The 22,900-nt window shown below is 39.3% G+C and overlaps 1 protein-coding gene across 1 annotated transcript in view; it reads left to right on the top strand.

Moving 5' to 3' along the window:
- The window catches only part of dnah5 (dynein, axonemal, heavy chain 5), a 372,198-nt gene that overhangs the window by 169,195 nt on the left and 180,103 nt on the right, over window positions 1-22,900 (top strand). The window contains exons 17-23 of the mRNA XM_048562706.2: window positions 273-418; window positions 7,735-7,903; window positions 8,988-9,227; window positions 10,218-10,408; window positions 10,508-10,607; window positions 11,197-11,339; window positions 19,928-20,129. Of these exons, the coding sequence (XP_048418663.2) occupies window positions 273-418; window positions 7,735-7,903; window positions 8,988-9,227; window positions 10,218-10,408; window positions 10,508-10,607; window positions 11,197-11,339; window positions 19,928-20,129 (1,191 nt within the window). The remainder of the gene's footprint in view (window positions 1-272; window positions 419-7,734; window positions 7,904-8,987; window positions 9,228-10,217; window positions 10,409-10,507; window positions 10,608-11,196; window positions 11,340-19,927; window positions 20,130-22,900) is intronic.

Genomic DNA, 22,900 nt, shown 5'->3' with positions numbered 1-22,900 from the left:
TCGTGATAGTTGAAGTTAAGTGCCCAACACATAGTGGGGAGTTTTCTAGATTAATCTGAGTATAGTGATTGAATAAAGCTCCAAGAAAGTGATCAAGAAGACATCGTGCTACATTAACCTGCTACCTGTAGCATTTTGCACACCCTACGAGCTGTGTCTTGTAACACATCGACAGTGTTGAATCTTGTTTGAATAATTACATTTTTAAAATTATAAACAGTCATTTGATAAGAATTGCTTGTTGTTTTACCTGTTTATATGACAATTTGCAGATGAACTCGAGCTTTTGTTGAATCGTGTGAATGATTTGATAGAATTTCGTATTGATGCAGTACTTCAAGATATGAGCACAATACAATTATGCAAACTACCTGAGGAGGAACCCATCACATGTGAAGAATTTGTTCGGGTGACTAAGGTCTGTATAACTTGCTGATAGATTGTCTGTGTTCAAGCTAAAGAGGACAGTAGAGTTGAGGCTGAGATTAGATCAATCTCGATCGTATCAAATGACAAAGCAGGCTTGAGGGGCTGAATTGCCTACTCCTGCTCTTAGTTCTTATGTTCTTATATTGGAGGGCTGTATAATAGTTCGATAATTTTGTTTTTGGTCAAGAATTTCTTCCAAGCTACTGCTTTGATTTAACTGGAAATAAGTGAGATACCCAGGCTCAAATTTTACCAACCATTGGAGACGGAGTTTAAGGTGGGAGCCACATAAAATACTGGTAAAAAGAATCAAGATGGAAACCAAAATTCTCCCATTGTCACAGTATATCCTCAGAAGTAGGAACAGCAGTGGCTGGAAGCAGGTGGGAGTTTATCCCAATAACCTCTCTAATTAATAACCATTTCACGGTCTGCTGTCATTTTAGTGTCATCAAGAGGAACCACTGCTGAATTGGCATACTACCAAGTACATTGAGGCAGCCTCCCAGCCTCCTCCTGGAGTGTACTGTTGGCAGTATCAGCCATCCTAGTGGCTTTGACACTGCTGCTGAGGGATTCACCCTTTTGATTACCAAGTTCTTTGTCTGTGACCTGTCCCAGTACAATGTGGCTTTCAAGGGTGGCAACTGCTTCTTTCCTCCATAGCTGCAATAATGGCTGCATCTATCAGTGGCACTGCCAAGCCAACAGTTCTCTACTTGCACCAGCAGCTGGCTGAAAGAGACTGCCATCAATGATAGGACAACATTCTCAATGTAGAATCTAAAATCGGCTGCCATCAGTAATACAACACAGGCTTGGGTCACCCATTTCATTGCTGATGGTGGCACCTAACACTATCTGGTAAAATTTGGAGTCATGCAACAACAGCTTATATTTACATAGAACTTTAAACTTGTAAAACATTCCAAAGCATTTCACAGAGGCCTTATAGAACAGCACATAAATCTTAACCATGTGAGGGAATACTAGGCCAGATGACCAAAAGTTTTGTCAGAGGTAGGTTTCAAGGAGAATCTGAGAAGGAAAAATAGAAAAGGGTATAAAGGTTTAAAGAAGGAAGTCCAGAAGTGAAATTAATGTGGTAGTGGAAGGACCTCTGAGAATAGCCGTGATTTAAAGGCTGATATAAGTACATTAACACAAACCTGTTTTATAACACATTGTGAGCAACTTCTTATCAGATCTACTTTATTCATGATATTAGGCTTCTAAAGAAAATGGACATTACTCACAAAATATCGTTAAAGTAATAAATTCTTTTTTGTTAAAGACAATGCCATTACTTTATCAAGTAAATAAAAAATAAAATATATTCAAAATTGTTCCTAGTAACAGTAAGGCTTTGCAATTAAAAGAATACAAAATACATATAGAAAAAAGTAACAGTCTTTGGCAACTTGTATCTTTCAGTAGTCATAAAATGCTATGTGTTTATTTTATACTTGTGCAGAAGAATTATTTTGAGTATTTATTTAAATATTTGTAACATCTATTTATAAAGGAACTCTTCACCCAGGAATGTTTGGTAACCATTGTATTGGCTGACCAGGATGAAAGGAAGGAAACATCTCAGATTTTCGTGCATAGAAGGCTCATGATTTATTTTACATTTCCTGTATTTAGATATCCTGCATTTGTGATGACCACAATTAATATAACACAAGTTACTGCTAGAAAACTACTTTATTGTTATTGACCACCCTAATTTCGTTCAGTAAAATTCAATTCACGAAGGAAGTGATAATCAGGGAAATGTAGGAGTTGTTGAACCTTAACATTTCCTGATACTGATTTTAATTACAGCAGGAAAAAGGATGATGAAAATATTACTTCAAAATGATAGTCAGAAGCTGTAATTTGAAATTTCAGACCAAGAAATGTTGTTAATCTATGCAGTTATTGTTCACATATGCATTTATCGAAAAAGAGGTGGAAATTTGAATTCAATAAATATCTGAAATCAGGAGCCTAATGATGATTGTGAATCCATTGCTGATTGTCGCAAAAAATCATCTGGTTCACTAATGTCCTATAAGGAGGGAAACTGCAATCCTCACCTGGTCTGGCTTACATGTGACTCCAGGCCCTCAGCAATGTAGTTGACTCTTAACTGCCCTCTGGGCAGTTAGGCATGGGTAATAAATGCTGCCTAGCCAGCGATGTCCTCATCCCATGAATGAATTATAAAAAACCCTTCTATCCACTTTAAGTCGTGTGTAAGGAATTCAGAACATGGATCCAGACAAATTGTTCCATACATTTAAATGAATAAAAATCAATTCAAGTTATTACTGAATGCAGGTTAATAGTAGAAGGTTCGACATGAGAGAGGAAAACCTTTAAATGATAATGCCCCAGAATTCATAATCCCAAGGCCTGGGCTAATGTTCTGGAGTCATGGATTCAAATTCCACCAAGATAGCTGGTGGGATTTAATAAATTAGATATAAGGCTAGCCTAATGACAAGGGAACTGTTGTTGATTTTTGTAAAAAACAAAGCTGGATTAATTAGATAACACAGTGTGGAACTGGGGGAGCACTAGCCCAGGCATTATCCTCCAGCTCCACGTTGTGTTATCTCTGACTCCAGCATTTGCAGTTCCTGCTACTCTGACTGGGTAACTACTATTCTTTAAGATGGGAAATTGGTTATCCTTACCTGATATGGCTTACATATGACCCCAGACCCGCAGCAACGTGGTTGATTTAGGGATGACGTGGAATTTGGGATGAGATTAGTAGGTGGGAAATGGAGGTGCGGCTTGAGGTGGGAGGAGAGGATAAGTGAGAAGAAGAACAGGTTAGGGGGGCGGGTACGAGCTGGGCTGTTTGGGGATGCAGTGGGGGGAGGGGGAGATTTTGAAGCTCGTGAAGTCCACATTGATACCATTGGGCTGCAGGGTTCCCAAGTGGAATATGAGTTGCTGTTCCTGCAACCTGCAGGTGGCATCATTGTGGCACTGCAGGATGCCCATGATGGACATGTGTAAGGAATGGGAGGGGGAGTTGAAATGGTTCGCGACTGGGAGGTGCAGTTGTTTATTGCGAACCGAGCGGAGGTGCTCTGCAAAGTGGTCCCCAAGTCTCCACTTGGTTTCCCCAATGTAGAGGTAGCCATACCAGGTACAATGGATACAGTATACTACATTGGCAGATGTGCAGGTGAACATCAGCTTAATATGGAAAGTCATCTTGGGGCCTGGGATGGGGGTGAGAGAGAAGGCATGGGGGCAAGTGTAGCACTTCCTGTGGTTGCAGGGGAAAGTGCCGGGTGTGGTGGGACTGGAGGGGAGTGTAGACCGGACAAGGGAGTCACGGAGAGAGTGGTCCCTCCGGAAAGCAGACACGGGTGGGGATGGAAAAATGTCTTGGGTGGTGGGGTTGGATTGTAGATGGCAGAAGTGTCGGAGGATGATGCGTTGTATCCGGAGGTTGGTGGTGTGGTATGTGAGGACGAGGGGGATACTCTTAGGGCGGTTATTGCGGGGGCGGGGTGTGAGGGATGTGTTGCGGGAATGTGTCTCCCTCCTCCTTGACCTGTCCGCCCTCCCTGGACTGACCTATCCCCTCCCCACCTCCCACGTATACTCTCCTTTCCACCTATCTTCTTTTCTCTCCATCTTCGGTCCGCCTCCCCTCTCTCCCTATTTATTCCAGAACCCTCTCCCCATCCCCGTCTCTGATGAAGGGTCTAGGCCTGAAACATCAGCTTTTGTGCTCCTGAGATGCTGCTTGGCCTACTGTATTCATCCAGCTTCACACTTTGTTATCTATAGTAGATTGGATACATTTTCCAAGTTATAGTGTTCAAGAGAGGGCACTTAGTGTGCTTATTTCTCTTCCTGCTTGTATGTGACAGGGATTAGAGTGACCAGTTTTTTCCAAACTAAAAATCAATCATGTTGAAATGTTACTAAGTTGAATGTTTGTACTTAAAATTTCTTATTTAGGATACATGTCTAGTACTGGGAAAGACAATGAATAACATTGATCTCTGAAAACAGGTAACACTTGTTGGATTTAATGATCTTTTACCTTTCTTAAAATTTATTGTGCATTTTATGAAAAGCATTATGGTAGACAAGTCCCCAGGATCCTAGAATACTGAGGGAGGGGAGGACGGAAATTGCTGGGGCTTGTACAAAATCTTTGCATCCTGTTTAGTCACAGGAGAGGTCCAGGAGGACTGTAGAGTACCCAGTGATGTTCCTTTGTTTAAAAAAAAGCAACAAGGATAATCTAGGAAATTACAAGCTGCTGACTCTAACGTCAGAGGTAGGGGAAATTTTTGAAGAAGGTTCTTGGGGACAAGATTTACTCACATTTGGAAAAGTATTGACTTATTAGCAATTGGCAGTATGGCTTTGTGCGGGGGAGGTTGTTTCTGACAAACTTGATTGGGTTTTTTGAGGAAGTGACAAAGATGACTAGTGAGGGCAGAGTGGTGAATGTTATTTACAGTGTCCTCAGAGCAGGCTGATACAGAAGGTGAAGTCACACAGGATGCGCAGTGAGCTGGTAGAATGTATGCAGAACTGGCTTGGTCATAGAAGACAGAAAGTAGCAGTGGAAAGAAGTTTTGCTGACAAGAGATCTGTGACTAGTGGTTGTTCTGCAGGGATCAGTGCTTGCCGGCTCAGTGGATAGCTCTCCTGCCTTACAGTTCCAGGGACTTGAGTTCGATTCTAGCTTTAGGTGACTGTATGTGTGGAGCTTGCATGTTTGTCCTATGTCTGCGTAAGTTTTTCAGGCTGCACTGGTTTTCTCCCACAGTCCGAAATGATATGCAGGTTAGGAGGATTGACAATGCTAAATTGCTGTGTGGTATCCAGGGATATGCACATCAGGTTGGTTATGCATAGTAAATACAAAGAACAAAGAAAATTACAGCACAGGAACAGGCCCTTTGGCCCTCCAAGTCTGCGCTGATCCAGAACCTTGACAGATTTTGACCTGTCGCCTATTTTCCAAGGATTTGTACCCCAATGCTCCCTGCCCATTCATGTGTCTGTCTAGATACATCTTAAATGACACTATCATGTCTGCCTCAACCAACTCCGCTGGCAGCATGTTCCAGGCACCCACCACCCTCTGCATAAAGACCTTTCGATGCGTATGTCCCTTAAACCTTTCCCCTCTCACCTTGAAATCGTGACCCCTAGTAATTAAAAATGGTGTGATTACGGGGATGAGGTGGGTGAATGGTGGCTTGGGTGGGTTGGTGCAGACTTGAGGGCTGAATGGCCGCTTTCCTCACTGGAGGGATTCTATGGTTGTTTGAAATATGAGATGATGCAGTTTGGAAGGTCTAGTGCAAAGGAAAGTATACAGCTAACGATAGAACCCTTAAAACATTAATGTACAGAGGGATCTAGGCGTTCAGACCCACAGAACCCTGAAAGTGGATACACAAGTGGCTAAGTTGATCAAGAAGGCATATGGCATGGTTGTCTTCATCATTCAGGGCATAGAATACAAAATTAGCAAGTCATATTGTAGTTGTGTAGAACTTTAGTTCGGCTTGATTTGGAATATTTTGTATAATTCTGGTCGTCACACTATCGGAAGGATGTGGAGGTTTTGGAGAGGGTACAGAAAAGGTTTATCAGAATGTTGCCTGGTTTGGAGGTTGAGGGTTAGGGTTAAAAATATTTTAGAAGTTATGAGAGGCATGGGTATTATGGTTAATCAGGGTCCTTTTCTCAAGGTAGAAATATCAATTATTAGGAGATTTCGGTTTTAGATAAAAGGGTGAATGTTAGAATGAGATGCAAGGGGCAAGCTTTTTGCACAATGGGAGGTAAGTGCCTGAAGAAGTTGTAGAAGCAGATACACTAGTTACATTTAAGACACATGTTGACAGATATATGAATAGGAAGAGAACAAAGCGATACAGCCTGCACAGAAGCAAACAAATTTTTAGTTTTGAAAAGGCACATAAATCAGTCCATGCTTGGTGGAAAAAAGGGCCTGTTGCTGTGCTATAATGTTCTTTGTTATATTGGGTCAAAAATCACATGACACCAGGTTATCGTTCAGCAGCTTTATTTGAAGACACATGCTCTTGGAGTCTCACTCCTTCAGGTGTCGATGAAAGGTGGCATCAGACACAGAATTTATAAGCAAAAGCTCAAATGGTCATAGAACTGATGCAGTGTAAAACAAACCTAAGATAGCTGTTAAATCTTTAGACAGTTAGAAAGGATTAGTATGCAAGCTCGTGAATTTCTTTCAAGTTAGTGCACCAAGTTAACAAAAGATTTTCTCAGTTCCCTCAGTATATCAGAGATGACATCCCAGATCAGACATTGCATTTTAGGTGTACGGCCTTGTTTAGAATATGGCTGTGTATCAACTTGGAGTCGGATTGGTTTTATTTCCAAAGTAGGAATTTATAAAGTGCCGCATTGACTGTCTACAAATTGTGTCCTTTTTGAACAAAATAGAATGTATCTGCAATTACAAATCAGCAAATGCAAATTCACCCCATAGATGTGTGTGTGTGTGTGTGTGTGTGTGTGTGTGTGTGTGTGTGTGTGAGAGAGACAGAGACAGATGCATTATCTGACCTGAGATGTCACCTCTGGTATACTGAGAGAACTCAAAAAGCCTTTAGTTACCTCAGGGCAGTGACTTGAAAGAAATTCAGGAATTTGCATATTAGAACATAGAACATAGAACAGTACAGCACAGAACAGGCCCTTCAGCCCACAATGTTGTGCCGACCATTGATCCTCATGTATGCACCCTCAAATTTCTGTGACCATATACATGTCCAGATTAATATTAATATTAATCCTTTCTAATTGATTAAAGATTTAATAGCCATATTAGGTCCATTCAACACCACATCAGTTCTATGACCATTTGATCTTTTGTTATAAATTTTGTGTCTGATGCCACCTCTTTCACTGACACCTGAGGAAGGAGTGAGACTTCGAAAGCTTGTGACTTCAAATAAACTTGTTGGAGCATAACCTAGCATCATATAATGTTTGATCTTGTTCACCTCAATCCAACACTGACACCTTCACATCTTTATTGCTTTATTATATAAGTACAAACTTGAGTAATAAAAGTGTACAAATATGTTGTCAGTGTGCTTCTGTTACCATTAAGCCAATGCCAGGTGATTAAAGGTGCTGACAAATGGAGCTAATATGCTGCTACTGGTTTTAGATATAAAACAGCTGATAATAAGTGTGCCATTACAGTTATAAATGTCCACAAGCAGCAGTACCTTTCACACTTCAGTAATTTTAAAATCTCATTTTGTACAGGAATTGTGTGTAAAAGCTGCCCAAATGCTGCATTCTAAGAGTTCTTTGGTAGAGGAAGCTGCAAATGAATTTATAAACATGTTACTGGATTTGGAGTCTCTGGGTAAAGAAGAGGAGGAGGAAAAATCCAAAGATAGCAGTGGAAATGAGCATCAAAAAGAATTTGATGGTAAGAAATAAAAATGTATAGACATTAAAGGCTGGGAGCTAATGCTGTGTAAAGTAATGTCTGGCAGCAGGATTATTTTAGTTTTAAAAAGTCATAGAGTCACCTAGCATAGAAATAGACCCTTCAGTCTAACTAGCCCATACCCACCATGACCCCAAACTAAACTCATCCCACCTGCCAGTGTTTGGTCCATATCCTTCCAAACCTTTCCTATTCATGTACTTGCCTAAATGTCTTTTAAATGTTGCAACTGTACCTATATCCATCACTTCCTCTGGCAGTTCATTCCATACATGAATCATGCTCTGTATACAAAAAAAATGGCCCTCAGTTTCTTTTTAAATCTTAGTACAGTGATAATAAGATGTATGGTTAAAATTTTGTTTACACAGTTTATTGGATGTGAGTTTGCTTGCTGAACTGGAAGGTTAGTTTTCAGATGTTTTGTCACCATTCTAGGTAACATCATCAGTGAGCCTCCGACGAAGCGCTGGTGTTATGTCCCGCTTTCTATTTATCTGGTTAGGTTTCCTTGGGTTGGTGATGTCATTTTCTGTTCTTTTTCTCAGGGGATGGTAGATTGGCTCCAAGTCAATGTGTTTCTTGATGGAGTTCCGGTTGGAATGCCATGCCCTAGGAATTCTCGTGCATGTCTCTGTTTGGCTTGTCCTAGGATGGATGTGTTGTCCCAATCAAAGTGGTGTCCTTCCTTATCTGTATGTAAGGATACAAGTGATAGTGGGTCATGTCGTTTTGTGGCTAGTTGATGTTCATGTATCCTGGTGGCTAGCTTCCTGCCAGTTTGTCCAATGTAGTGTTTGTCACAGTTCTTGGCTCAATGATGATGTTACCTAGAATGGTGATGAAACGTCTGAAAACTAACCTTCCAGCTCAGCGAGCAAACTCACATCCAGAACCTCAACCTGAGCTACAAATCTTCTCAAAACTCGCTAACACAGTTTATTGTAAACCATTTCCTAAGTTAGTTTTTCTAAGAAAATAGTCTAAAAATAGACTATTTTTAACCTGAGAGTTACGTAAGTACATGGTCTGTGAAGTAAAAAACAAATATCTTCTATACCAGGTGAACGAAAAACTGAGAAACATTCTTTCATCTATAATGCAAGCCACATAATCAATGGGTCCCCATCTCCAGTGACAAAAAGAAAGAAGAAAGACTTAATACAGACACTTGAAGAAGAAGCACAGGAATTATTGTCCTACTTCAGCCACCGCAATGTGGATGCATTATTGAAGGTCACTCGCAACACTCTAGAGACTATTCGCAAACGCATTCACTCATCATCACTGCTTTATTTTATAGGTATGAATTCTGTTGATCATCTTCAGCATAAAGAATCTTGACTCTGTTATAGATTGCAAAGCAATCTCTGAAGTCAGCTGGACCAAATATTGTGGTTTGACTGAACTATTATAAATGAAATGGAAACAATGCTAGTGAGCAGTTCAAGTGTGAAGCAAAAGATTTAGCAGCTGATGAAAAGACAAAAAGTAATGTGAGACCATTTTCTGGCACTCTTAGACTATAAACCATAAGATATAGGAGCAAAATAAGGCCATATAGCCCATTGAGTCTGCACTGCCATTAGACCACGGTTGATATGTTTCTCAAACCCATTCTCCTGCCTTCTTCCTGTAACCCTTGATCCTCTTACTAATTAAGAACGTATCTATCTCTGGATCATCTTACTAATCAATAATCTACCTGTCTCTATTTGAAATACACTCAATGACTTGGCCTCCACAGCCCTCTCTGACAATGAGTTCCCCAGATTAACCATCCTCTGACTGAAGAAATTCTCCTCATCTCAGTTTTGGAGCTATTTCCATCATCAGCATGTCCACTCTCTTCAGGTCTCTCAGTATTCTATAGTTTTCAATCAGATTCCTCCCTACCACCCAATCCTTCTAAACTTCAAATACAGAAAATGAGTCCTCAATTGCTCCTCAAATGACAGGGCTTTCATTCTTGGGATCATTCTTATAAACCTCTGTACCCCTTCCAACAGCAGCACATCCCTCTTTAGATACAGAGCCCAAAACTGCTGACAATATTCCAAATGCGGTCTGACCAGAGGCTTCTACAGCCTCAGCAGTACATTCCTGCTCAAATATTCTAGCTCTTGCTTTCTGCAAAATGAGAAGTATCAGCAGGCTGACAGTGCAATTTTCTGGTAGAAATAATATTTTTCTCATGCAGTTTTTAAAATACATAGAGAACAGACTGGTCTCCCTAAATAATTAATTTGTTCATTAATTTGTATTTGTTCATATACGTTGATTTTTCAAATAGAGGACGACCTCTCCAGTAAACAGAAGCAATCAAGCCATCCCATCTTCAGAACTAGCATTACACTATCTATTCCCAATATAACCATGATACCTGCACTGGATGAAGTACAACAGACTTTGAATAAGGCAGTGGAATATATTGTCAGTGTCCCAAAAGGAGTTGGCCAGTGGAGTAAAGAAAGAATTTCAAAGGTTTGCTTTGATCTTTAATGATTTTATCTTCTCCTGTTTAGCTATTACAATTGATTGTCAGTTTTTGAATTGACTTTTGCTTCCATTTCTTACCTATAGAAAAAAATGAATGAAAGAAAGATTGCAGCAATGAGATGTGGCAGCAGAGACAGTGATTCTGAAGATGGAGTCCCAGAAGTTACCGTCAGAAGTGTTCTCGGTAATGCACATTTTAAGTGGTTCTAATTATTACCAGATTGTTGTAATTATTAAGTTATTGCACTTACTAACACAGACATAGGTACAAAAGAGATATCTATTCATTCAAATTTCCATGACCTTTCCCCATAAATCAGTAATTTTCAAATTATCATAAATTTAGACATAAGCATTGGAGAATATTGGTAACTGCAATCCATGCAGACCTAATAATCTGATGCTTAAATTCAAAACAGACAATTTTTTTTGTCAAACAGGTTGGATAGTTGCACAGAAATGGGAATTACTGACATCTTTTCAGTTATGAATTTAAATGTTGTTATCACTTTTACATACCCTATAATGCTATTAGAAGTAAAGTTACTCCCACCATGTCATGCTAAAATTAAGTTGGGTTCACGAATAGTTGACTTGTCATAATGTGCCTCTTTGTTCAATGTTATTTAATTTGTGACACTTAAATCCTCTTACTTACATGTTATCAATGCAATTTATTCTAGTGTAAATTCTGAAATGTTGTATAATCTACAAGGGATTAAGTATCAGTTGGTGGGTTTTAATCTCCTTTTGTTTGATATCCTCTCTTTTAGATGGCAGCATGTCAGAAACTTCAACATCTGTAAATTTGCTTATCCCCATCCAGATGAAGAACTACTACAAAATTGTTTCAGAGAACAAGGAGATCATTAAACTAGTATCAGTGCTAGGTACAGCTATTAATTCCACCAAAAAGGTAACTTTGCTTCTTAAAAGTGTTATTTAAGTGGAAGATTATAATTATGCCAAACTTAATACATAGCTATGCATAGAAATTGGAAAATCTTGCAAATTTAACACCACACGAAGGAATTTGTAGACTTTATCCTTTTAGAGCAATGGTAACATTAACAGTTAAAAATTAAATCAATGTTTACTATGGGATGACTTCAGTGATAATTATATGATATCCTTTAAATTTCTATGTAAAATTGGAAAATTTATAGTTAATTATAATGTCAAATTTAAAAAAGAGTTGACAATAGAAGGGGATTTGACTAACGTGAACTATAACATAGACATTTTGAGATGTAAAGATTAAATTAAAATTACCGTTTAGTTTGACAATCAAGAACTGATCTGTTCACTTGCACCAAGACCCATCAAGAAACTTATGACCCTGTTTGGACATCATCCTAAAACTGAGGGACAGTCATGGACGATTAACCAAAAATCATAAGAGTATTTGTTGAATGCATTGAATTTTTTTTTTTAAGTGATATTTGTGTTTGAATCAGGAAAATTAAAAAGCAGTATTTTGAAAGAGTCTGACTTGAGTTGGAGTTTAATACTGAAGCATGGTAGGTTTAAAGTTGTGTTTATTTGTATCAGAATTGATTTACTGCAACAGAAGAGTGGAAATCAGTGTTTTGTGCACGTCTATGGTGTTGGAGTCCCTGGAAGCCAAAAGTGACCAAGACAAATAAAGGTGTCACAAATAAAAGAAAAATATTGTGGATGCTAGAAATCTGAAACAAAAGAGAAAATGCTGGAGAAACTCAGCAGGTTTAGGCAAGTGCTTTGAAATAGATTCTGCTAAATTGAACACACTCAGCTAAAGTGACTATTAGAGACAATTTATATAATAATGTGGAGGGGGTAATTTCTGGGGCAAATGTTACAAAAAGAAGATTAACCCACGACCAGGACGAATAGGAAATTTCAAGGAGTTAGTTAAGTACACTGAATGATGTGGCACGGGTAACCAAATTCTTCTGGAATTTGTTTCATTGTCTTAGAGAAACTAGAAGGAATTTTCCAGCGATTTTCCGAAATAATGAGTAAGAGTAAAACAGGGAAAGTGGCTTAACCGTGGCTAACGAGGGAAATCAGAAGCAGTGTTAAACTCAAAGAGGAGGCACATAAATTGGCCAGAAAAAGCAGCAAACCTGAGGACTGGGAGAAATTTAAAATTCAGCAGAGGAAGACAAAGGGTTTAATTCAGAAAGGTAAAATTGAATATGAAAGTAAGTTTGCAGAATACAAAAATTGACCACAAAAGCTTCTATAAATATGTGAAGAGAAGAAGACTGGCAAAGACATATTTAGGTCACTTGTAGTTAGAATCAGGTGAATTCATGATGAACAACAAAGAGATGGCAGACCAGTTGAACAAATACTTTGGATCTATCTTCACTAAGGAGGACTCAGATAATATTCAGAAAATACTAGGGGACAGAGGGTAAAGTGTGAAGGAGGAACTGAAGGAAATCCATATTAGTTAGGAAATAGTATTGGGGAAATTGATGGGATTAAAACCCGATCAGTCATTAGAGCCTGATGTTTTGAACCACAGCATGCTTAAGGAATTGGTCCTAAAAATAGCAGATGCATTGGTAATCATTTTCCAGCATTCTGTTGACTCTGGAAGAGTTCCAATGGACTGGAGGATAGCAAATATAACTCTATTCTTTATAAATGGAGGGAGAGAGAAAATGGGGAATTATAGACTGGCTAGCTTGACATCGGTGGTAGGGAAAATGCTGGAGCCAGTCATTAAGGATGCAATAATTGAGCATTTGAATAGCAGTGACAGATTCTTTCCAAGTCAGCATGGATTCACTAAAGGGAAATCATGCTTGCCAAATCATCTGGAATTTTATTAGGATGTGACCAGTGGAGTAGACAATGGTGAATCAGTAGATGTTCTGTATCTGGACTTTCAAAAGTCTTTTGACAAGATTCCACGCAAGAAATCAATAAGGAAAAATAAAGTTCATGGTATCAAAGGTAACGTATTGACATGGATAGAGAACTGGTAGGCAGATAGGAAGCAGAGAGTTGAAATAAACGGGTCCTTTTCAGAGTGGCAGGCAGTTATGAGCAGGGTGCCTCAAGTTCCGGAGCTGGGACCTCAGCTGTTCCCATTATGATTTTGGCAAAGGAATTGAATGCTATAATCTTCAAATTTGCAGACGACACTAAGCTGAATGCCAGTCTGTGCTGTGAGGAAGACGCAAAGAGGTTGCAGGGTGACTTGACAGACTGGCTGAGTAGGCAAATACTTGGAAAATGCAATACAGTGTGGATAAATTTAAGTTTATTATCTGAATGGTGGCAGTTTAGGAAAAGGTGAGGTGCAATGAGACCTGGGTATCATGGTGGAACAGTCACTGAACATTGGCTTGCAGGTGCAGCAGGCATGTTCTCCTTCATAGCAAGAGGATTTGAATATTGGAGTAAGGGCATCTTGCTGGAGTTATACAGGGCCTTGGTAAGGCCACACTTTGGGCTTATGTGCAGTTTTGGTCTCCTATTCTTGCTACTGAAGGAGTTCAACGAAGGCTTACCAGACTGATTTCTGGGGTGGCAGGACTGACATATGCAGCAAGATTGGGTCCACTGAGCTTGTACTCAATGCAATTTTGAAGAATGGTGGGGGTGGGGGTGAAGATCTTGTGGAAGCATACAAAATCCTGATGGGACTGGGCAGGCTGGATGCAAGAAGAATGTTCCCAGTGTTGGGGAAGTCTAGAGCAAGGGATCACAGTTGAGGAATAAAGGGTAAGTCTTTCAGGACTGAGATGAAGAAGAATTTCTTTACTTAGAGAGTTGTGAACCTGTGGATTTCTCTGCTATAGGAAGCTGTTGGGGCCAGTTCATTTGATATATTCAAGGGGGAACTGGACGTGGCCTTTGCAGCTAAAGGGATCAAAGGGTATGGGGAGAGGGTGGAAATGGGATACTTAGCTTGCAGGATCAGCCATGATCATGGTGGTGCAGGCTGAAAGGGCTGAATGATCTACCCCTGCACCTATTTTCTATGTTTCTATGTTTTTAAACCACAATTCGCAATGTTTCCTTCTCCTTGCATGAAATGTATGAATTAGCACAGTTCGACAGATAAATGAGCAGTGAAGGACCTAACAGTCCTTCCTCAACCTTCTTTTCTCAAATCCAACCTTGTTTCGTGCAACTGTTATCATCCATTTAATTATTTAATAAACATTCATGCAGGGAATTTTTATTCTGTTTAGATTTCCTGTGTAATTCTATTTATATGGAAATGAATTATAATGCTCAAGGGTGTTTTGACACTTTTGTGTAAAGCTAATTTTGCTTGACTAACAACCTTCACTAAAAATATCCTGGATGTTCACATTTACCAGAAGCTGAGCTAGACCAGCTGTCTAAATACTCTAGCTACAAGACCATGTCAGAGCCTGTGAATTCTGAGATGAATAACTCAGTTCATGACTCCCAAATGCCTCTATCTACAAGGTACAGGTCGGTACTGTGAGGAATACTCCCTACATGCCCGGATGAGTGCAGCTCAAACAATATTCAGGAAGCTTGACACGCTCATCACCTTCAACATGCATTCCCTTTATCACCCATGTACAGTGGCCATAGTTTGTACCATCTACAAGATGCACTGCGGTAACTTACCAAGGCTGCTCTTACATCATCTTGCAAATTCACGACCTCTTCCATTGAAAGGAACAAGGGCAGCAGATGCATCGCAGCAACATCACCTCCCATATGTCTTTCCAAACTCCACCTCATCCTTTCTTGGAATGATAGCACCATGCCTTCTGTGTCACTTGTTCAAATTCTGGGATTGCCTTCCTAACAACATTGCGGGTGTTTAAGAAGACGGCTCATCACCACAGGGCAATAGGATGTGCAATAAATGCTGATCTAGTCAGTGATGGCCATAGCTCATGAATTTAAACAGTAAATGATGTTAAGGTCTCCCTACATTTTGAAATAAAAATAATAGTGAAATTGGATGCTATTGTTGTATCTATGAATGTGAAACTGACAACAGCTTCTGGTGTTTACTTAATATCGGACATATTAATGATCATAACTAATGGCCTTTACAAAGCATACCAAAAGTGGATCAACTGAGTCTGCAAGTTTAACTATATCCCACAAAGTGCAAGTATAACTGGAAATTTGCATGAATATTCAATACAGAATGAACAAAATAAATAGAATTATGGACAGAATCATTTTCTTTTCGCTTAGCATCAGTCTTGTCATTGAGGGTTTCTCTCCATGAAACCACGCAAGGTTTCTCACTGCATCTAATCAAACTGACTTCATTAAGCTCCATCCATGTGGCATGGCTTTGATCCAAATCTAGCCCCGTTTTGTCACTTTAATTGAAACAACTTGCCATTGTCAGGATATCCCAGAATGGACTGGCATTCTTGGTACCAGAGCCACCTTGAAGAGGTCATTATGCTCTTGGATGGGGACTGTTAGTCCAGAGCTGTTGTGCACTGTTCTTGATATTTGCCTGGATGTGGAAGAGAATGGAAATTGGTGTTCCACTTTGCTTGAAGAGATCCTCAGGTTCAAATAGATGGGATGGTGCAGAGGTGGGATGTCCTCTATCCCCACAACAAGCAGGGGAGGTCATGACATCAGACCATGTCAACCTTGTCCAAAGTCAGTGAAGTCTCAGCTGTCTTAAGAAATGCATAGCATGTAGGTAAAAGGCCAGCATCCTTCTCCAATCTTCTGTCCGGCACTTCAAAGTTGTTCTATCTCTACTATAGTACCCACTTCCCAGTAAGACTTATGCTCTAACATTCTCACTATTTTCTGCAACATCTCCCCTCACTTGCTGTTATCTGCCCCACCTCCTGACTACACTAACCATGCATGCCCTCTGCCGTGCCTACTGACTCGCTCAGGTTAGCTCCCCACCTGTACCAATAGTAACAGCTGTGCCACCAGCTTATATTTTATTTCATACCAGCTCCTATCTCAATCCAGGAGGACAACAGCCCACAATAGAACAGATAGAGTCAAGATGAGTGGTGGGCTGCCCGAACTTTGGCTCCTCATTCTTATTGAGGAGAGGATACTGACTTTGACTGCCCTAGGTGTGTGACTGACTGTGTCCAAGCCTGTTGCCTGGTATTGGAGGATGCCGCTGACTGACTGTCCCAAGAACCTCTGACTGAAGGCAACCCTCCTTGATTTGACTGAGGACTGCTGTAAACCATGACAAGTTTCCTAGCTTTATGGCTGTGCCAAATATTAAGGCAATAAGCGTACTGTGAGCCTAGAGGCTGGGTGGTAAAGACAAGACATGGATAGCAACAAGTTTAGCCCTTCAGCCCATTCTGTAAACCTATAATGAACTTACGCAACCACATTTTTCCACATTCATAACATGGCTTAATTTCATTCTCTCTTTCCAGCTGGTCTGTTGCCGAAGCCTTCATTGATGCTGATCTCAGTGTTTGACTTTACTGCTTCTACAAGCTTGACAAAATCTTAAAAACTGAACTACAATGTCCTTGCAAGCATTTAGTCCCTTTTACCCATCACCTTTGTGCCCCTGACCTACACAGATACAAAGCTGTTACACCTCAATTTTAAAATTCAAATTCCATCGTTGACTGGCCACTCCATTTCTCTAGTCCCCTTGAACTCCACAATCCTCTGTATAGCTAAGACTAATTCGAAAGAATATAAGAATTAAATATCATCACCATCATGAAAGAAGTAGAAGTAGATAAACTAATGGGGCTAAAGGCAAGTAAGTTGCTTAGCCCTGTTGCCTTGCATTCTAGAATCCTGAAAGAAGTAGCTAGAGACATGGTGGATGCATTAACTGTGATGTTTGAAAAGTCATTGGATCCTGGCGAAGTACCAGACAATCGGAAAACTACCAGCATGACACCCCTATTCAAAAAGGGAGGGAGGCAAAAAGTGGGTAACTGTCGGCTGAATAGCCTAACATTTATTTTTGGAAAAGCATTAGAATCAATCATTAAGGGGAAAAAAATAGCAGAATATTTGGAAAATCATAATCTATTCATGCAGAGTCAGCATGGCTTCATGAAAGGGAAATTACTTCTGAAAAATGTATTGGCGTTTTTGGATGAAGTGTCAACTAGAGTGGATAGAGAAGAACCCAGTAAATTGGTTGTATTTGTAAGGCTTTCGACTCACAAACGGTTGTCATGGTGAGAGCTAACAATATTGGAGGTAGTGTATTGGCATGGATAGAGAATTGGCTAAGGGGAAGGAATCAGTTGGGGGGTTAGTAGGGAGTTCTTCTTCAGATTGGTGACCCATGGCCTTTGGGATTCCAAAGGAACCAGTGGTGGGATCACAGCTGTTTACAAAATATATTCATGACTTGGAGGAAGCAAGTGAATGTACTGTAGCTAAATTTGCAGACAATGCAAAATAGCTGGAAAGGCAGGTTCTGAGAGGGGTACAAACAGTTTAGAGAGTGATGTTGATCAGCTGAGTGAGTGGCTAATAAGTTGGTAAATGGAGCATGATGTAGGAAAATGTGAAGTTGTTCATTTTGGAAAAGAGAACAAGCAAACAGCATAGTATTTTACTAGAGAAAAACTGCAGAAAGCTGCATCGCCAAGGCAGACGGGGGGTACTTGTGCACGAAACACAGAAATCTAGCACACAGGTGCAGCAGGTAGTCAGGAAGGTTAATGGAATTATGGCCCTTATTTCAAGGAGGTTGGAATATAAGTAGTCTTACTGCAACTGTACAAGGTGCTGGTGAGACCATGTCTGAAGTCCTGTAAGCAGTTTTGGTCCCCTTATTTAAGGAAAGATATCAAATTCATTGGAGGCCATTCAAAGAAGGTTCACTAGGATGATCATTGGTATGGACGGATTGTCTTATGAGCTAAGGCCAAACAGATTGGGACTACTCATAGTAATTTAGAAAAATGAGAGGTGATTTCATTGAAACACATAAGATTCATAAAAGCCTTGACAGAAAGTTTCTGAGAGGAAGCTTCCCCTCATGAGGGAGTCCAGGACCAGAGGGCATAGTCTCGGAATAATGGGGTGCCAAATTAAGACAGAAATGAGAATTCATTTCTTCTCTAAGGTTGTGACTGTTTGGATTTCCTTTCCACAGAGAGGCTGTGGGGACAGATTCCTTGTGTATATTTAAGGCTGGGATAGATAGGTCCTTGATCAGTGGAGGAATTAAAGGTGATGGAGAAAATGCAGGAAAGTGGACAGGAGGGCTGTCAGATCAACCTTGATCTAATTGAATGGTGGAGCAGGCTTGAGGGTCTAAATTACCTACTCCTTGTTTATACTTCTTACAGTCTTATCCCTGATTTTAATTTTATGACAGTGCCTCCAGCTGGCTAACAAGCCGTTATTCTGAAATTCTCTCCCCAAGTCTCGCCACTGCTTCCCTATCCTTATTTAAGCACCAGACATGCATTTCAAAGCATTTTATGGGTATTAAAGTATTTTTTGAAGGATAACCACTGTTATGTAGGAATTGCCTCAGTCGATTTGCGCAGAGCTAACTCCTAGGAGCTGCACTGTGATAATGATAGTGAAAACCTGTTTTTGTGTGATGATTGAAGAATAAATATTGGTTAGGATTCTGGAAATTATCCTACTACAATTCTATGAATTAGAGTCATAGGATCTTTTGAGTCGAACCAAACATTCGAATAGTGCCTTGATTGAACACCTCACTGAAAAGATGGTATTACACTCACTCGGTAGTGTGCTGGAGTGTCACACTTAGTTGTTGTGCTCAAACCGTGAAAAATACTTGAAACCAAAATGTTGTTACTATTGACTCTACCACAGCTGATATACTGCCACTTTGCCTCTTTGCCAAGCCTTTTAGTTATCCCTTCTAATATCACCTCATGTGTCTAGAAGTCAGATGTTTGTTTTATGTTTGTTCTATGAAGCATCTTGGGGTATTTTATTCCATCAAAGGTGCAATACAAATGCTTCTTTTTTTGCCATTTTTTGCTTATAGCATGTTTCAAAAAATCTGTTACTGAATTTGTCAAACCTAGATCAGACATTTATCAACAGCTGGGGTAATGAATTGATCCAATGTGATTTAATAATTTGATACATTAGATCACTGTAGTAGCTGAAATGTTTGAAGAATAATAGGTAGATAAGATTAAGGTGTTTTTTCATATGTTTTTTATAAAGTGAGCAGCTAAGCTTACTCATAGAAAGATAGGATTAAGGAGCATCTCTATGTCCTTTCTTTAGGATGTTACAAAGCACTTTACAAATAGTAATTATTTGAAGCAGTCTCAGTTGTTGTTCAAAGAAATGACCCAATTTCTATCCAGCAACTTCTAACAAATAACAGAGTCGAAGAACTATTTAAAATGTTGATGCTTGAGAAACAAACATTGGCTAGGACATCAGGGGGGCTTATCCACCTGAACAAGACAAATGGTCTCGAACCATTTTAAAATTAACTTCATGAAGTATCAGGTATCTCGCAAGCATAACTATAGTTTCTCAGTCCCACATACTAAACTGTATTTTTCACCTTATCTTAAGGAGGTTCTTACTGCTGTGGATCAGTTCAAATGTTATCACCATATCTGGCAGAGAGAGAAGGAAGAGGCCATTCAAGACTTTATGAAACGGAGTCCTCTGCTATCTGAGTTTGAATCACAGATTCTTTCCTATCGGGACTTGGAATCAAAGATAAATTCTGAGCTGGAATATATTTGTGTTGGAGCATTGGCACTTTACACTGGTAAAGCAGTCTATTTTGTTGAAACAAATTATATGTTTTTCTAAAGGAAAGGCTTGAAAATGGGTATTTTCTTTGATTTGGTTCTTATGATTAATTTGAGATGTCTTACTTACTTCATGCATGAGTATCTACTGGGCACAGATATTTGTAAATGTACCATTTTTGAGACACTGTTCCTGACAGTTTTTTTCTATTACTGGTGTGCTTTTATTGGCTATTAGTGTGTTCTTTTCAGTTAGAAACTTCATCCACATTGTTCAGTAGCGAAGAGGCTCAAGCTAGTAGGGCTCTTTTCGGGTATGAAATATGATATTTTTAATTCAATATCCATGCAGTTACCATCATTGAATTCCACAACCATTTGAATCCTGAGGGTTATCATTAAGCAGTCATTTAAATGGACGAGGGACAAAACAACCCACATGATTAGCAGCATCTCCACAGTCATGCATTCCATTACTGATTCTCAGTAGCAGCAAGTAACTTGTACCAGCTGCAAGATGCACTGCAGAAATTCTCCAAAGTTCCTTAGGCAGAACTTTTAAAACCATGATCGCTAATATCTTGAAGATGTGGAGGTGCCATTGTTGGACTAGAGTGGACAAAATCAGAAATCGGACAACACCAGGTTGTAGTCTAACAAGTTTTTTTGAAATCACGAGCTTTCAGAGTGTTGCCCCTTCATCAGGTGAAGTGAGAGGGAAGCACATGGGCACAGAATTTAAAGACAAAAAGATTAATAGGCAAAGAGATCAAATGATCATACAAATGATGTGAGCATGGAGTGTCAACAGGCCGAATAGTAGGTCTCTGCAGGTGATCAAGAGTGTCAGATTGAGGGATAAAAGTATCATCAGCTGAATAACAAACAAAGGGATAACCTACTATCTGATTAAATGAGGCGGAGAGATAATTATGAAAAATTAAAAATAAGGTGGTGCTAGAATCAAACCAAATGACTAAAATAACACAGTTGGTGTAAAAGTTGCATGCCAAGGGCCTAACCAAAGGAATAAGTAATCCAAAAGTGCGCAAACCAATTAAGGTAGAGAGTTCATAACAATTTATCAAGATGATGTGTCAAAACAGGACAATAAGGAATACTTTACAGATACAAAACAATGTTACACGTAACGCGTCATGAACCTAAGATTATGGTTGAGGCCATCTTTATGGGTACAGAACTTGAAATATAAGCTGGTTGTGCATTCCATGCTGTAGGAGTTATGTTTTCAGGCTTGGTAATCATAGATGAACGTCCATCTCCAAAATTTGAGTGTTCTTTTAATGGAATTAATCAAAAGCAAGATGAAGGAGGGGCTGACTGGTTTTGTTGCCTTTGGATAAAATGTTAATTTCAGGTCACTGTTTTCATTGATCCATGTTGTTTTTATGAAATATGGCCAAACTGTGTGGGTCAAGTGATACTGTTGGTCATTTTAATTCCATAACTTTGGTTCTTCTTAAAACTATTCAGTCCACACAAATCCCATGTATTAAATTGGACAATGGATTTAGCGATCAACAGATCAATTTTGTGGACCATTACACTCGAATCTGTGTTGTTATTTTCTTCTGTGTTACACGGCAAAAATCCGAGAAGTCCTTCCTTAGTCAGATGGACAGCAACAATGGTAGTTAAGATTAGATGATAAATGCCGGCTTTGCCAGAAATGTCCACAGCCCAAGAAAGAATACAGTTCATTGATATTTTTATGGCAGTTTCTTCTCAGAATTCTGTGAGCAAGGGCTTTGACAAATAAGCCTCCCCTTTGTATTTTCCTTAAAGATAATGCCAGGTATTGTGTAATCATATTGGCATTCTGAACTCTCAGAGCTACAAAATTAAAAACAAAACGTGTCCTCAATTTTGACAAAGGATACACGTGGATAAGTACCATAATCTGACTTTTTTTGTTCTTGGAAGTCACATATTCGTTTTGTAAAAGCTTATATAGTACCAATCCACTTCCTAATCTTTTCAGTGGTGCAGAAGTGATTTGTTTAAGTGCTTGGGACTTTTTTTGTGCCGCTAAGCATGGTAGATAACTTAAAAAGGGTAACGTGTATGCCATCTGTGTGGGAAATTTTGAGTTTCTGCATGGCCCATGCATGGCTTGGAATTCTGGACAAGTAGGAGAAAACTTTAATGATGAAGCGGATCCCAATGTAGACAATTATGGCTTTTGAAATTGATGGGATCTGGTTTACAAATATAATTTTTGCTGTGATTAAAAAAAATTCACTTACAAATATTTTAATGAGTTCTTAGCATCATATTTAGAGCAACAAATAACCAGATTTTGCAATGAGTAGTGAAAGAATTGCACTCTGTATTGATCCCATAAAGTTTCCCATGAAAATATTAATACCTGAAACTAAGACTTCTTCGTTTTCAACTTCTTTACTTTGGCGCCTTCCATAGAGGGTCTGTAATATCCAGCAACAGAGTAAGCAGCTTGTAGATTGAACGGCCAATCAGATTGTGGAATTTTCATAGACAGCAAAAAAATGAAGTAAAGTAATAATCATATCTAAACCACTGTATAAAAGGTAAAATAATGATTATACTCTATGAAGATGCAGTTGGGGATAAATGTAAAAATCATAACAAAGTTGTTTTTTAAATAAGGCACTGTTAGAAGCTTGCAATCTTTATATGTTCTTCTGAGAAAATGATACTGCACAGTAGTTTTGTAAGGAGCAGAAATCCTGTTCAGTAACATTTTGCCTGTTAAACCGGTATTTGGATCATCTATTCTTTTGAGAAA

The sequence above is a fragment of the Stegostoma tigrinum genome, chromosome 2 (assembly GCF_030684315.1).
Source record: "Stegostoma tigrinum isolate sSteTig4 chromosome 2, sSteTig4.hap1, whole genome shotgun sequence".
Lineage (NCBI taxonomy): Eukaryota > Metazoa > Chordata > Chondrichthyes > Orectolobiformes > Stegostomatidae > Stegostoma > Stegostoma tigrinum.
The sequence above is the reverse complement of the archived record's forward strand: the minus strand, read 5'-3'. Positions and strand labels throughout refer to the sequence as shown.